Source organism: Neomonachus schauinslandi, chromosome 6 (assembly GCF_002201575.2).
Source record: "Neomonachus schauinslandi chromosome 6, ASM220157v2, whole genome shotgun sequence".
NCBI classification, from domain to species: Eukaryota; Metazoa; Chordata; class Mammalia; order Carnivora; family Phocidae; genus Neomonachus; species Neomonachus schauinslandi.
Genome location: NC_058408.1, coordinates 103,323,113 through 103,338,824, shown reverse-complemented (window position 1 = coordinate 103,338,824; position 15,712 = coordinate 103,323,113). Strand labels below are relative to the sequence as shown.

At 43.1% G+C, this 15,712-nt stretch overlaps 2 protein-coding genes across 2 annotated transcripts in view; one reads left to right on the top strand and one right to left on the bottom strand.

Moving 5' to 3' along the window:
* The window catches only part of COMTD1 (catechol-O-methyltransferase domain containing 1), a 2,161-nt gene extending 1,828 nt beyond the window's left edge, over positions 1-333 (top strand). The window contains exon 7 of the mRNA XM_044916500.1: positions 81-333. Coding sequence (XP_044772435.1) covers positions 81-233 — 153 coding nt within the window. The 3' untranslated portion in view covers positions 234-333. The remainder of the gene's footprint in view (positions 1-80) is intronic.
* Positions 334-2,461: 2,128 nt separating this feature from the next.
* On the bottom strand, positions 2,462-14,636 carry VDAC2 (voltage dependent anion channel 2). The gene is made up of 10 exons (XM_021700204.1): positions 14,493-14,636; positions 14,239-14,293; positions 13,088-13,156; positions 12,227-12,276; positions 8,869-9,021; positions 8,723-8,775; positions 7,908-8,135; positions 6,881-7,031; positions 4,742-4,799; positions 2,462-3,216 (listed from the first exon to the last, which is right to left on the bottom strand). Exons 2-10 carry the CDS (start codon positions 14,267-14,269, stop codon positions 3,125-3,127), a joined length of 885 nt encoding a protein of 294 aa, XP_021555879.1. The 5' UTR covers positions 14,270-14,293; positions 14,493-14,636; the 3' UTR covers positions 2,462-3,124.
* Positions 14,637-15,712: the final 1,076 nt, after the last annotated feature.

The following is a 15,712-nucleotide window of genomic DNA, read 5'->3' as shown; positions in this document are numbered from 1 at the left end:
CCCCCCCCCCCCCCCCCCGGCCCCCCCCCCCCCGGCCCCCCCCCCCCCCCCGGGTGCCCCCCCCCCCCCCCCCCCCCCAGGTCCTGTGGCGCGGAGAGGTGTTACAGCCTCAACCAGGGAACACGGAGGCCCAGTGCGTGCGAAACCTGAACGAGCGCATCCTGCGGGACGCCAGGGTCCACATCAGCCTCCTGCCTCTGGGCGACGGCCTCACCTTAGCCTTCAAGATCTAGGGCCGGCCCCCAGCGGGTGGCCTCAAAGGAGGGGAGCTGGGAACCCCAGACATCAACCCTGAGTTTTGAATTCGACAATAAAGTGGGGCCTGGGACACAATCTTTTGAGCCTCCGTATGTGGCGCAAAAGTGGGGTAGGGAGGGAAGGCCCAGCACTGGCAGGTCTTAAAGCAAATGGGGGCCTTGAGGTCATAGACGTCATCCCCTCCCTGGCACAGTCCTGAGGGCCACCTGGCACATGTCCATAGCCTGAATAGGAGCTTCCAGCTGACTGGTAGCAGGAAATAAAAGTTTTGATTGACCTGGCTACATACAGGACCCCAGCTCCTCAGGTTTGCCCACACTCCACAGGATCTGAGGGCTGGCAGCTGGGTAGACCCCAACCCCTAGGTCTCCCTCCCACTTCACTTCCTAGGAGGGGCAAGTGAATGAAGGTCTTGTCTGGTGCAGCTGGGACTGGCTGGGAAACCGTACCTGGGGTCTGACAACAGGAAACAACCTTAGAGCAGACGAGGTTTGCCACTGGGCGCTTTCATAGGTTATGCCAGTTCTATTTGCCCATGTTTTCACAGAACTGTCAGCTCGACCTCACCTCTGCAGTGGAGGCTCTGCTCAGTGGACATCACCTCTGAGAACCAGGCCACTTGACTTAAACCTGAGGACCTCAAGGTTGGAGTATATATCCTGTCCTCCCCCTGAAGTCCTGGAGGAAGGTGAGGGACTGGGTGGGATCACTGGCCAGAAAGGTGTGAAGTAGACAGGCCTAGAGGTAGGAGACTATCAGTATGGCAGTTTTTTAAAAAGTTCCCCACAGGAAGATGAATATAGTTAGGCTTTCCCACACCCAACATCTATGAGAGGAGGTGGACAGGGAGCCAGGCTCTTCACTTCTCTCCATTTAGACAGCCCTAATCCCAATCCCACAGGAAGATCCTATCTCCACACCAACACAGAGTATACGGTGCAAATATGAAGTGTTCTTCGACTAACTGCATCAGCCTAGAATACAATTAGGTTTTGCCACCCCTGGGTTAGGCCTGGGTGCTATAAAGCTGGAGACTATTAGAAATAAGGCCACAAGGGCCCATAGCTGGCAAATTCCATAATCCTACACCTCCTGGGACATACCTGGCATTTTATGCAACCCACAGGGCCCAGGAACCTTCTCTCTCCCCCATGCTAAAAATGTTACAGGACGCACCTGGGTAAATACGTCCACTTTACTCTTAAACATATCTCTGACCAACTGCTCATTTGTGCCACACCCCAATCCTGAGTACTGGACCAGGTAAAATCCAGCCACAGCTGAGGGAAGGCCACCTGTTAGCTCTGGGGCAGCAGGTCATCCAGGGGGCTTCAGAAGTCACAGGCCTATGACCAGTTCCTCCCCACCAGGTGGACTTTCAGAGATAGTCTGCTGATCTACTTCACACCTCTCTTGAGAATCCCAAAAGCAGATGTGCTTTCACACCTAACTTGCAGGCATCTCTTCCTGTTTGTTTGACCTAGCAAAAGATCCTGACTCCAGCAGATTGGCTCAAATTCCAACTGTCTGCCATTAAATCACATGTGTCTTATTTACACAGGCCATTCTTGCCAGTCCCTTAGTACAAACATTTATCGCCCAGAGTGGAAAGCTTGCTTGAGCTTCTAATCTCTCATCAGATTCTTTCTGACCTGGAAATTTTCAGCATGTATCACTTTTTTGGGTAATGAGTCTCAGAGTACATTTTCTTACCTGTTCCCTCTTAGGCTTCAAATGGTACCTCAGGTCTAACAATATAAATGTGTTGAATAAAGCTCTCCCTTCTCTAACCTCTGATCACAACCTTCAAACTATCTTCTCCCATCAAAAACACTTGCTGTCTCCTACTTTTCCAACCAGCATCATCTGTTACTTTCTGTCATTCAGCCCCAGTGCAGATGAAGGCCAGTGGCCACAAAGCCTGAAGGCACTGATTCTGGTCTCACACTTAGGCCCAACCGTTTCAGTGTCTGCCTAGAAAGAAATGATTCATGACCTCTCACAGAGGCCCATATACTCCCTTCTCAAGTCCCTCTGGTTACTGACCCCTCACTCCATTTGCCTACACCTCGCCCCACCCCACCCAGGGCCTAGTTCACTTCCCACAGCAAGAGCTCACAGGGGTATGGTGTGTGTATGCAGCCTTCAGCACCGTCTCTTCAGTGATCCAATGGAATTCTGGACAAATTTACAAACTGAAATATAAAGGCATATATCCTCTTATTTTATTGTAGTCCAAAAAGTTTGTGGAGTTACTTCAGGGACACAGAGGACTTTATGGCACAGATTTAGGTAAAAAGCAAAACGCTCACCAAAAAAATAAGGTACTAGTGAGAAACAAGGGAGAGCTGACCCTGGCAAATGTTTAAACTCTGCAAATACTTGGAGTCATTATTTATGTATACTTGTTTTTATTCATAATCTGTAATGTCTGGGGATACCAAAAGTAATTCTAATGATGGGCTGAATTTAACAAAAATTTTTTAACCTCATCTTAAAAACTTCCACTGATCCATCTCGTTCAATGGCAATTTTCAATGTTAATAGGAACATAAAAACAAACATGCACACAATTGCACAGTTTTCATAAAGGTCTATTTCATTATTGGTGGGTAGCGCATTTAACAGTTAAATACATTTAAATAATGTATAGGTGACTGCACGACTGCAGCATTGGTAACTAGATAGATAACCAATTCAACTAGAAACCAGCTAACAAGTAACTGTCTAAATATTTAAAATACAGCTCTTGTTTAGATCATCCTTTGATCACCTTCTTGGGGAGGGGGGAGCCTGCTGGTCACACTGGAAATATATTAAGGCCAAATCTTCTGATATCCATTCCCAGAGGTTTCTTTCAGCTGGATTAAGCCTCCAACTCAAGGGCAAGCCCAAGTTTGTGGCCTCCAGCATTGATGCTCTTCCCGTCTACCAAAGCAGACAGTGTAAGCTTGACACCTGTAAAAAAAAAAAAGGCAGGCAACCATGATTTGCCTGAAACACCTCAAGAGTCTGCAGTCTTTAATAATCACCCCAGAGCCTGCCTGTCCCTCCCTCAGCCTGCTAAATGACCTATCAGTGCCAACCACCAGAGGGTACTTGGGAGGCCCAGAGATACCAGACAGAATTCAGGTGGTCCCATCCTAGGTTAAGGGATCTGTGAAGTCACAGAACATTAAAAATAAGTTCAAAGTGCTCTAGAAAATACAGTAACATTCAAAACACTATCCAGACTATAAGACACTAAAAGACAATCATAATTGGACCAGGACAACTACAATAAAGAGACAAGTGGGGGAAACTGAATATAGACTACGTATTTGTATTGCTCAACTAATGGTAATTTCCTTAGCTGTGACAGTAGTATTGTAGTTATGAAGAAAAATGTCACTCTTGGGATTTGCATGCTGGGTAGATTTGTCTGCATGTCCGCAAAACATACATTTAAATAACTGAAAAGAGACTGTGGAAAAAAGGGATTATGTATGCAGACATGGAGAGAAAACAAATGTGGTAGATGTTAATTAGTGAATGTGGGAAGGGTATACAGGTGTTCTTCGTACTTGTCTTTTAGGTTTCAAAAAGGCCAAAATACAAAGTCTGGGGGAATATCCCTATTTGAACGGGGTAAAAGTTCCAAGTGCTTTAGAACTTGCTATTCAAATGGTGGCAAGAACCAGTGATGCTGGCATCACCTAAGAGCTTGTTAGAAAGACAGAACCCTTCACTCCAGATCAGAATGTACACTTTAGCAAGAGTCCCCAGGTGACTCACGCACACTGAAGTCTGATAAGTACTGCTCTAGAAAATACAAGGCTCAAAATACTACATAAAGTAAATGAGACTGGGTGCCTGGGTGGCTCAGTTGGTTAAGCGACTGCCTTCGGCTCAGGTCATGATCCTGGAGTCCCGGGATCGAGTCCCGCATCGGGCTCCCTGCTTGGCAGGGAGCCTGCTTCTCCCTCGACCCTCCCCCCCTCATGTGCTCTCTCTCTCTCATTCTCTGTGTCTCAAATAAATAAATAAAATCTTTAAAAAAAAAAAAAAAAGTAAATGAGACTACAGAGACCAAACAATGAAAGCAATGAGTGAACCTTGATTAGAGAAATAAACAATACTAGAAGGCATTTCAGGTACAAATGAGGAAAGTGACTACAGAATGGAGAGTAAATAATAATACAGACTATTAAATTTCTTAGGTGTGATCATGGTATTATGGTTATGCAGGAGACCAGAACGTTCTCATTTCTGAATAGACGCATGCTGAAGCATTTAGGGAAGTGTCAGGATAGCTGTAACTTCCAAACAGCCCAGCAAAAGAAAATAAATAAATAAAACTGTGGCAAAAGGTAAACATGTTCATCGTACTCTGTGAAAGGTTTACAAAGAACCTGAGAAATGAAAAATAATTTTTAAAACACCAATCCTACTTAAAAAAAAACAAACAAACAAAACACCAATCCTACTTATCAGGAATACTTACCAGGCCTCAGAGTCTGAGTATAGCCCACTCCAATTAAACTAGAGTTGTTGACTTTTGCCTGAAATAAAATGCAAAAACAGCTGTAAAAAAATTTTTTTGAATTGAGAGACAAAGCCCCTGCAGGTTTCCCTACTATACAATTATGAAGTGTTCCGCTTTTTTATTCACATGTGAAATAACAAAATTTAGACAAACCATGAGAGACTCTTGACTCTGGGAAACAAACTGAGGGTTGCAGAAGGGGAGGTGGATGGAGGGATGGGGTAACTGGGTGATGGGCATTAAGGAGGGTACGTGCTGTGATTAGTACTGGGTGTTATACATAACTAATAAATCAATGAACACTACATCAAAAACTACTGATGTATTATACATTGGCTAATTGAATTTAAATTAGAAAAAGACTTGTATAAAATAAAGATTTCATAACATTTGAGAAGTAAAATAAATAAAATTTAACACTGTTACTAAGCCAAACAGAAGCTAGGTGCTACTTAATTCTTATCCATTAAACTCCAAGTCAAACTGTCAGTAGGACACAATATTCTTGGTAGTAAAAAGGTGACAGCCTCTGGGATCAAAACAGATTGGAAATTATTTGATGTCTTCACTCTTTTATAATGTGTAACATCGAAACAGTCCAGAGAGAAATATGTAACTACAGGCAGAAGTCACATAAACAGCACCTGTGTTCACATGGCAGGATAGCCAAGTCTTCAGAAGCCACCAATAACCAAGTGAGCTATTAGTCTAAGGAAGAAATGCCCCACTAGTGACCACCTTGTGCCCAACAAATTAAGAGCCTCAGACAACTGGATACAAGTTTCTCCTGTTAGAATAGAAGTAAACTACCAAACTGTGATGGGACATTAAGCAATACTTCGGGGTGATGCTTAATTGGGGGCACAGCAGCATACTTGGGTGGGAAATACTAGATACATTTCCAAACGAGTCCCCAGAAGTCACTCAATGGCACACAGATCCAAAGCTGCCTTCCCATTTTAGACTATGAGAGCACTACACTGGCTCGCATTAAATCCGTGTTGCTGCCACAGACATACATTTGAAGAGAAGAGCAACGTAGCTACCAGGGAGTAGTGTACTGTGTGAATCCTAAGGTTTTCACTGCTACAGTGCAATGAGAAGCAGAGTAGAGAAAAATAAATGAATCACTGCCTTGCCAATGGGACAAGCATTTTGGATGCTTCCCATGCTCTCTGATGACAGCTGCTAACATAAAATAAGAATGGGGCTAAAGCTTAACTGCCCAAATTTTCAAAAGACATTGCTCTCAGAAATGAATTATCACTTTATGTAACAGAAAGGTTTAACTTTCTTTCATTCCCAGTACGTACACTACCAGGCAGTGCCTGACCTGACACGCAGAACAGCTGCTGAAACCACAGCCAGCGCCTCTACAGTCAGACACTGCACTTCCTCCTGGCCCAAACCCACTACGACTGAAGGAGGAAGCAGTAAAAAAGCCCAAGGACAGGAGCAGGGCGGTCATCCACCACAACGAACCCAGGGTAGGCAGGAGGGAGTCCTTGAGGTGCACAACTTTTAATGCTAAGGCTGGAATAGTCCCAGGCAAAGCAGGATGAGCTAGCTGGTCACCCTAGACAGGAGGGAAATCAAAAGACATGCAAACCCTTCTTCCCGCTCTCCTTCCCTAGCAGTGATCTAAGTCCTTTTCCTTCGAAGCTTTGGTATCTCCACCTGCAAAATGGCATTTGCACCACTGACCCCTAAGATCAAATCTAAAAAATGTTTTGTAAACCCTAAAGACAAAGTCAAAGTAACAAAGTACTTTCCACACAGAAAGACAAAGTAACAATTAAAATACTATTACTCCTGGCCTGGGGCCCAAAACAGTGGCTTCCCTGGGCTTAGACCAGCTTGGAGCTCAGGGTTATCATCTACACTAAACTGAGCAGCTTTTGAGTTAAACTCCTGTGACCTGGATATCAAACTTCTAACACTGAGTCCAAAAAATGCATGCAGCATTACAAATTCTAATCCCAATCTGTGAGTCAACTAGGGATTGTGTGAACCACAGTTCAAATTTTCAGCACAATATACCCAAAGATGGAATTCCCACAACCGAAGACCCCATTCTAAGCCCACAGTAGTACTCACAGAAATGGAAGCAGTGGGATCCAACTGATATTTGGCTGCAATGCCAAAGCGAGTGCTGTTGGTACCTGATGTCCAAGCAAGGTTTACTGAAGTGTCAAGATCTTCACATACTTTTTGATAAATTGATCCTCCAAATTCTGTCCCATCATTGCTGTAAGATATTTTAAATTTGTAAATCTAGAAGAGACAATGTAATGTCTATGGCACTAAGCTGATATTGTAGCATTATAATTAAATAAAAGGCATTGCTCACAAGGGTCTGTAGTATTCCACTGAAAACGTGAAAGTTTTAAAAGGTCTTTATCTCAACCTATGCCCCAAAATAAGAGGTCATATGAATCATGATACATCCATCCAGCAGAATTACCACACAGCCACTAACAATCATGTTGTAGAATACATAATGCTACAGTAAAATTATTAAAATGTATTAAGGTAGGAAGGAATTATAAACCAGCCTGGTATGTATTTTGTATGTGTGTGTACCCACACACACACACACACACATACATAAAAAAGATGAAACTCTCAAACATTAACAACTAACAAAGATTATATAGCTAGGTGGTGGGGCCATGAGAAGTTTTGGGTTTCTTCTTTGTACTTCTGTTATTTACCAATCCTTTATTTTATAAGGGAAAAAATTAAGTCCTTTTCACATATACATCTAATATGGGTTAGGTAAAAACACCATACATTTTAGGCAATCCCACCAACTCAGTACCTCACATATCACAATTAAGTCAAATGAACACACTGGTCATTTGGTAACATCTCAGCCTTTTCTAAAAAGCCAAAGCACATCAAGCCTCATATAAAATAAACAATTACTCTCTCAGCACTGAAAAGTCAGATAGACATTTTTTACTATATACTTTGAGAGATGCCCAGAAATGCCCAAGGATGATGATCTTTTTGTGTTAAGAGAAATCCTTTAGATTGTACCTAGATTCATAAGAGCCGACAGGTGACATCAACGTCATCCCCAGGTCCTACATCACAATAATCCCAGAAAAGAGATACTCACACATTAGTGTGTAGTTGGAAGTCCCCAGTCCGGTAGCCCACTGCAAAGTTATTTCTTGTCAGCTTTGATTTGGCACTGTCAAAAGTCATCTGGTACCCAGCAAGCCAGCCCTCGTAACCAAAGACAGCTGAACCATGGATTGCAGGGCCAGCAAAATCAAAGTCAACATCACAACCAAGGTTTATACACTCCCTCTTGTAAGAAGACTTGATTTTACCACTTTTCTTTCTGAAAAAAGAACAAACTGACTTAAAACTGATGCCAGTGGGAAAGATTTACATACATAACTTCTGCACAAAGGGCACAAGACAAATTTATGAACTGCAGTGTAACTGGGGAGTAAAAGTAGTAGAAGTAAAGAAAATATAGCTCAATGAGCTTAAAAACAAGGGTACATGGGATTACTTCCACCACCATGAGAAGACTGCTTTTGCAGGACTTATAAGCAGTCACAAAGCCTATTAGAAACATGTTAATTACCCAAGTTAGTCCACAATGGAAAGAGGCAAATATCTGAAGGGAAGCCAACAACAGCAACCATAGTACTCATCATGCTCCAAAGGCAGAAACAGAAATTCACCACCACAAGGCAGTTAAGTAAGCTATCAAACACTAAATGTGCATCTTTCCTAAAGAAACAGGAGAGAAATGCTTTTAAATTTAAAGCAGATAAAGGGGCACCTGGCTGGCTCAAGTTGGTAGAGCATGCGACTCTTGATCTCAGGGTTGTGAGTGCGAGCCCCATATTGGTTGTAGAGATTACTTAAAGATAAAAATGAAATTTAAAGCAAACAAAAATGTCTGTCCATGCTTACCCCGTGTTTGGTGAAAAGGTGGTATCAAATGTCAGTTTCAAACCTTGACAAATCTATTTTGAAAGAAAAAGAATTTGTTTTCAGCTATATTTCCTTTCTGGAATACAAAAATAAACTAATATTAAAACACATATTCAAAATGTTACCTGGTCTTCAATTGCGATTTCTGTTCCCAGAGTGTTATCAGTGTTCCATTTTTCTGTGAAAGTCAGACCATACTCACACCATTTGTATTTGGTCTCCAAGGTTCCAGTAACTTTACCAGTGTCTGTATTAGATGAACCAGACGTTGAGAATTCCTAGTAAGACAATAAATGACTTCGTGAACTTTCTTGTAAGCCTGGAAGAATCACTGCCTAACTTACACAAAAAGCCCACTGAAACACAATAATTTCACTAATCCTTTTTTCTAGTTTCCCAAATACTTCTATACTCTGCTACTGTATGTACAAAAACAACAAATTAGCCTGTCAGTTACTAACTGCCACCTTACTTACACTTACTTACATTTTCAACCAATCAACGACAAGTGAACCTGTATCTAATTCTCAACAAACAAACAGAACACCTTTTAAGGAAACTTCCGCTAAGGTGATTTTATTTGGAATTCAAGAATCAGGATGGGAGAGGGGAGGAATGAACATTTTAGTACTGTATCCAATCTGCCTGATATTAAATAAAACACTATAAAGGAAAGTATGGTTAATCACAGACCCCCATCACTAAAATGAGCATTCACAATAACTGACACACTATTAGGAAATGTTTCCTGAAAATTCTTTTTTTTTTAAGATTTTATTTATTTGAGAGCAAGAGATAGACAGAGAGGGCCCTAGTGGAGAGCGGGAAGAGGGAGAAGCAGGATCCCTGCTGAGCAGAGAACCCGAGGGGCTCAACTTGAGAGGATCATGACCTGAGCCAAATGCAGACGCTCAACTGACTGAGCCACCCAGGCAAATCTGTTTCCTGAAAATTCTTAAAAGGAAAGCACCCCACTGTAGGAGGTCATCCCATGAGAAAAGATTTAAAATCTTCGGTAACCCCAATATTCTGTTTTTCTGAGATAAAGAGTCTTCACCAGATTTCACACCTTCCCAACAATCTTGAACATTCTCGTTTAAAAAGAAAAAAAGTAGGGAAAGGGAATTATAAGAGATTTATACTACAACTGGTTTATATCATGCATAATGTAAACTATATTAAGTACCATAGATAATATCAGTTAAAAACCAATCCACTTAATACAGGTATCAATTTGAAGTGCATTATATAATCTTATGTTTATAGCAAATACAAATAACTAAGTGCACACCAAGTGAAAAGGAAGGCATAATATGGAGGGCTTACTGAAATTTAAAATCTGCTACAGAACATCTAGCTCGGTAGATAGGCAAACTTCCAAGACAAAAGAGTAAAATACCATCTGAGCATTCTGATTCACAATTTGTCTGCTAATGATGGCTACATACTTTGGCCACTGACAAGCCAAACCTAAAGAAAACAGCTGATCCAAACTAGTAAAGAAAACTCGACCTGAAATTGTGATGCCTGCAAGAGTGAGAAAATACCAAAAACTGTATCAACAGGAGAAAAAGCCAATCATCCTTCACTTAGAAAACATTTGTATAACTACTGCTCTGCAGTAAGACAGACTCAATCTCCTGAAATAAGACACTTTAACAGGAATTTCAAGTCAAAGCTTGGCATTCAACGCCCATATTAAAAAGCACCGGATTATGTTAGGAAAAAACACTGGATATAAAATTAGAGGCGTCCTGGCATCTAGTTCTGGCTGTCATTTGCTAAATGAATAACACTGAGGAAGACGCTTAAACTTTTCTGGGTCTCAGTTTCCTCAAGTGTAAAAACAAATCTACCGCTGGAGGATTAAGTTGGACTGGCACTATGAAAGCTTTGCACATTTTCCTGTGCTCTATACAAAAGAAAAGCATTATTAAAACAATACATATGGAGCATATTCTTCTAGCAGATACTAGGAATGGAGAATGTGTAGAAGTAGATATTTTTAATCCTGAATGACAATGATTAATGACTCTTGAGGCCCCACCCCCTGCCTCCGGACAGCCTATAGATTATGAGCCAGCCTATATAAACCCAAGGAATCCTCAAGACACAAAATCAAGATCATACACTGGGACCCGAATTGGGCCAGAAGATACCATGGCCAAGCTTACACCCTTCACTCCATCACCAAATACTCTGGCTTCTACATTCTGGAAGGAACTGGACACCTCTGCAGTTTACGTGAGAAAACAGAACCAGCTGTTAATAGGACTTATTTGCAGCCAGGTACATACTACAAGATCAGTACCACATTGAGATATACATTAAACAGAAATCAAAAAAACTATATGGAATCCAGATCATATATATCCTTCAAGATCTCAAACCTAATTCCATAAAACTTTAACCCTGTCCACAAAAATCCTTTTCTCTCCAACAAAGATTATGATTAACCAATCTAGTACTAGACATGCTTCTCTCAGTGCTCCCCAGTTTAAAATTTATTTTGTATCTCCAACCAGCAAGTGATAAGCTTTTTAAACACAAGGATTGAGTCTTCCTTTTGGAAGGCCTTTTGTGTCTCAACTAGTGCACAGCAAGTGTTTATAAGGGACCTCAAGAGGTTAAGAGTGGGAACACAAAAAACAAACACTAAGTCACTGCTCTGTACCTTGAGCAAGTAAATCGCTCAACCGCAGAGAATATACTCAGGCTCCCTTCCAGACCAAAGAAGCCAAATGACAGATATGACCCAATACAAAACCCCAGAAATCCAAGTCTGGGCATTAAGAAGTTACAACATGAATAATTTTAATAAATATCAGTTATATGCACTAAGGGAGTTAACAATTACAGCAAGAATTTATCAAAATAACCAGCAATATTCAATATTCACACACTATACCCATTCCCAGTCTCAAAATTTTTTTGAAGAAAAAAAAAATTCCACAAAATTAAATTTTATTTTACTTTGAGTTAGGGAGAATCAAGATATCCAAACACCAAAATATTACCATCTTTAAAAATAGTCAAATCAGGACTCTCTAAATTCACATGGAAATCTTCCAGAGAAGGCTGCTAGAATATGCCCTTTATATAAGTGATTAGTACACTTCAATTAAGTTACTGAGTATTTTTATGCCCAGAACTCAATGCTTACTAGACATAAAAAGTAAGGATTACAAAAAGGTGTTACAGGTTTCCTGACTTCAAGCTTGTAATCTTACTGAGTAAACAGTCCCAAAGAACCAGTCTTTTCTGAGTTCCTTATGCATGCACAGTAATATGGCAAAGGACCACCTGAAAATCAGAAATCATATCCAAAGCCCAAGTAAATCAAGTTTCATTCAAATCCCTTAAAACAAAATTAACTTCTGCCTCTTCAAGATAAATGGGTAGACATTTTTCAGTGGTGACTATTTTATGGGTTGAAAAATTATATAAAGGGTCATCAGAATTTATGAGTTATCTAACACTCACCACACCACTGCATGACTTTGTTTTCACATCCAGTTTCACCAACCCAAAACCTTCAAGTAGAGAGCAAAAGATATCAAAATGATTCTTTTGTATAAAAGATGCATACCAATAGCTGACAACACATAAAAAAAAACAGAAAGACTTCATACGTTCAGAGGGGCATAAAAATGTGGAATGATACAACATACTTAAATGAAAACAATTTTAATTATCCTACATAAACTAATATATACAGCACAGAACATCTCTATGCAGCTTTGCCTAGTGTGCTGGTGTATACTTGGCAAAAAAAAAAATTTGCTTTCAAATCATTTTAAAACCTAAATATCAGATCAGAAAATCAACTCAACTTAAATCTCAGAATAGCCAATAGTTTATTGTAATACAGCCATTTAAAACAATTATCCCAAAAAGGTATCTTCCTTTGGGATAAATAATCTAAGTAACTAGGGAAATAATGTAGAGGGAGTTTATGTGGAATAAAACCTGCCAGAATAAAACCCAAATTCATTTTAAAAAACTCATAACCCACGAGGAGTCACCACAAAAGCAAAACAGTAATACATCATAATTCTAGCCAACCAAGGCCTAAACTAGATCTGAAGGAAATGAAAGCACAGTTGTTGTTTTTTCTTACAGATAAAATCCTTAAAGTGCAGTCTGAAAAAAGTGGAGGAAACCGGGCTAGAGGGAGATATGGATTATTACAGTACTATTTTAACAGAAACTTTATCTAAAATGTATCTAATAAATGAACTAATACAGCAAGATATTTACAATTTGAAAAAATCAGTAATTTCCCCAAGCAATCCAAACACATTTTCACTTCTGATCTGAAAGGGGGAAAAAAAAAATTCTTACCAAATCCTTTGTTGAAAATATCTCTGGCAGCTTTGCCAAGGTCAGCATATGATGGAGGAATACACATTGCTGGTGGGAAGAAACATTCCAGTGTTAACCTTTCTGTTCTTCCACTTTCTGTCCAGGAACTAGACTATGACCCACTACTGTCCTTAAATTCAAGCAGTCCAACTTGTTGAAGATGTTTTTGATACTACCAGGAGCTACAGTAAAACTATAACGATCCATGAGATATCACCAATAAAGACTTATTTCTAAAATGGATAACCACGGTAGGTGGCTATACAAACTTGGGAGATTCCTTCCAAACCCCAAAAACAGACGTTCTATTCCTAAATTTACACAGTACCTACAGCCTCTCACCTCTTAGGACCGAACTAGTACAAAGAATCAAACACATACACATAAATATATCTATACACACAGATATATCATTCAAAATTCACTGGAATGGGCTGATTTAAGCAAATGACATAAAACCAAAACCTAAGACAAGCCCTCTCCCCAAGAGATCTCTCAGTGCCCTCAATGAGTTCTTAAACCAATATTCTAGAGTGCAAAGAAAAAGGTAATTAACACTATGGACATTTAAATGCTGGAACTTAGGAAAAAACACGATCATCTGGGTTTCACTAGTGTCTACATCAACTAAATATCAAATGGCACTTTAAGCATATTAATATGGCACTCAAGTCCTCGGCCAATGCTACGGCGGCTTAAGGACAAACCACCTCAGGGTGGTTACACCCAGCTCATTCATTCTACACAGCACGTCCACGCCCTTAGGAGCACATGTAATGACCTTGCGCTCTTACAAAGGGGGTTACTACTTCCTCTAAAAGAGTGACCCAATCCTCCAAAGGCCGAACCCAACAGTTAGTAACTTTTTGCTTCTGAGTTCGTCAAAGGCACGTCCAAGAACTAAAAGTGAATGCGGCCAAAGACCCAACTCCCCTGGCCTAGACCCTCCAACGAAATCTCGCAGCCCAGCCCCTCCTCCGCAGAGCGAGGGGAGTCAGACGGTAGAGTGGCTACCGAAAGGGGAGAACCTCCAAGTCCTTGGAGAGATTAGGAGAAAGAAGTTGCGGTTTTCTGGCTTCGACTGTCCAGCCAACCCCGCCCCATCCCGCAGAGATCTCGGCTCTACTTACGCCGCGCGCAGCTCTGTCCGGAGGTCGCCATGGCGAGGCCACAGGAAGAGATGATCTGCGGGAGGGACAAGAAGTGCGGTCAGCGGGGGTCAGAGGCAGGTCAAGGGGCGAGAAGGGGATCTCCAACAGAGACAGGCGAGGAGCCGCGGGGCAGCGCGGCCATCTTAGGGAGCCAGGGCCGACCCCGAGTCTGGTTCAAGTGTCCTGTTTGGCCGCCGGGGCCTAGGCAGCCAAGTGACGCGGGCGCAGCGTACCTGGTGGTCTCCTGAGAGGGGCCGCTACCGCCGCTCCGCTCGCAGCTGAGGCCGCTGGGCTCGCTCAGCGTCGGGCTGCAGCTTCCCCGGCTGGAGGGCGAAGTGAAGGAGACACCGTTCCGCCCGCCGCAACCCTGTCCTCCCCCCGCCAGGACCCCGCCGATGCCCCCGCGGCTGTCCGTCGCGCCGGCCCCCGCAACGCCGCCCGCTGCCCACCCCAACCTGCTCCAGAACGGCCACGAGGACCGAAGGCACCCCCGACCCCGGGGTGGGCTGCTTCTCGCCGTTGGTGGGGGCCGGAAAGGCAGAAGCTGCTGGACCTCGGGTCAGGCAGCGACGAGGGCAGCCCCGAAGGCGAGGGGGCGGGGAACGGCGGAGGCAGCGCGGTAGGGACTGCGCGTGCGGGGGATGGGGCGGAGGCCCGGCGCGCGCTCCTCAGGGGCGGGGTGGGGCGTCAGGCGCGTGCCCGCGCGGGGCCGGGCGCCACTGGGCGCGGCTGCGCAGCACGGGGGTCACGTACAACTCTCCAGCTCCCCTTAGCCGTGGTTCCCGTACTCTGCAGAGACAGTCTCCGTACGGGGCGTCTGGAAGGAGTCAGCAGAGCGTTACCGGGTCTACCCTGAGCAAGTGCAGCGTGCACTTCTGAAAGACTCTCTCCAGGCCCAGGGGGAGCGAATGCGGCCCAGGGGCGCCACCTCCAGCCCCAAGCGCACTCGCTTCCCTCGTCCACCTCGCACTGAGGTGTAATTGCCATGCGGGGCCGGACTCCGCGGGAAAGGCTCTCCTGGGCTGCCCCTCCCTGAACAAATTTGAGCCTGCCTCAGGGTGCCCCGCCCCTTTTCCTCGCTTCACGCCTTTGGGTTCCTCTTCTGCCTCCTCCTCCGGGTTTAGGGGATCGGACTGCTTTGCACACTCGCCCAACCGGAGCTGTCTTGATGAGTCAAGACTGCTAGAAAATTTAGGAATCTTTCTGACCAGGCATTAGAATGTTGCACTCGAGTTCCCTGAGTGTGCACGAAGAGTGAGGAAGCGAAGGGAACAAGAAAAAATGAGCCGTCTAATGAGAAATAGGGTCAGTTGAAGCTCTGGAATCAATCGCCCATCACAGAATTTTATCCTTACGAACTATAGAAATGATCCCTGAAAATATAGTCTTAGAATTTTATCCTTACGATATCGCAGTTTCCTCATCAATAAAATGACAAGTTTAAATGAGACGA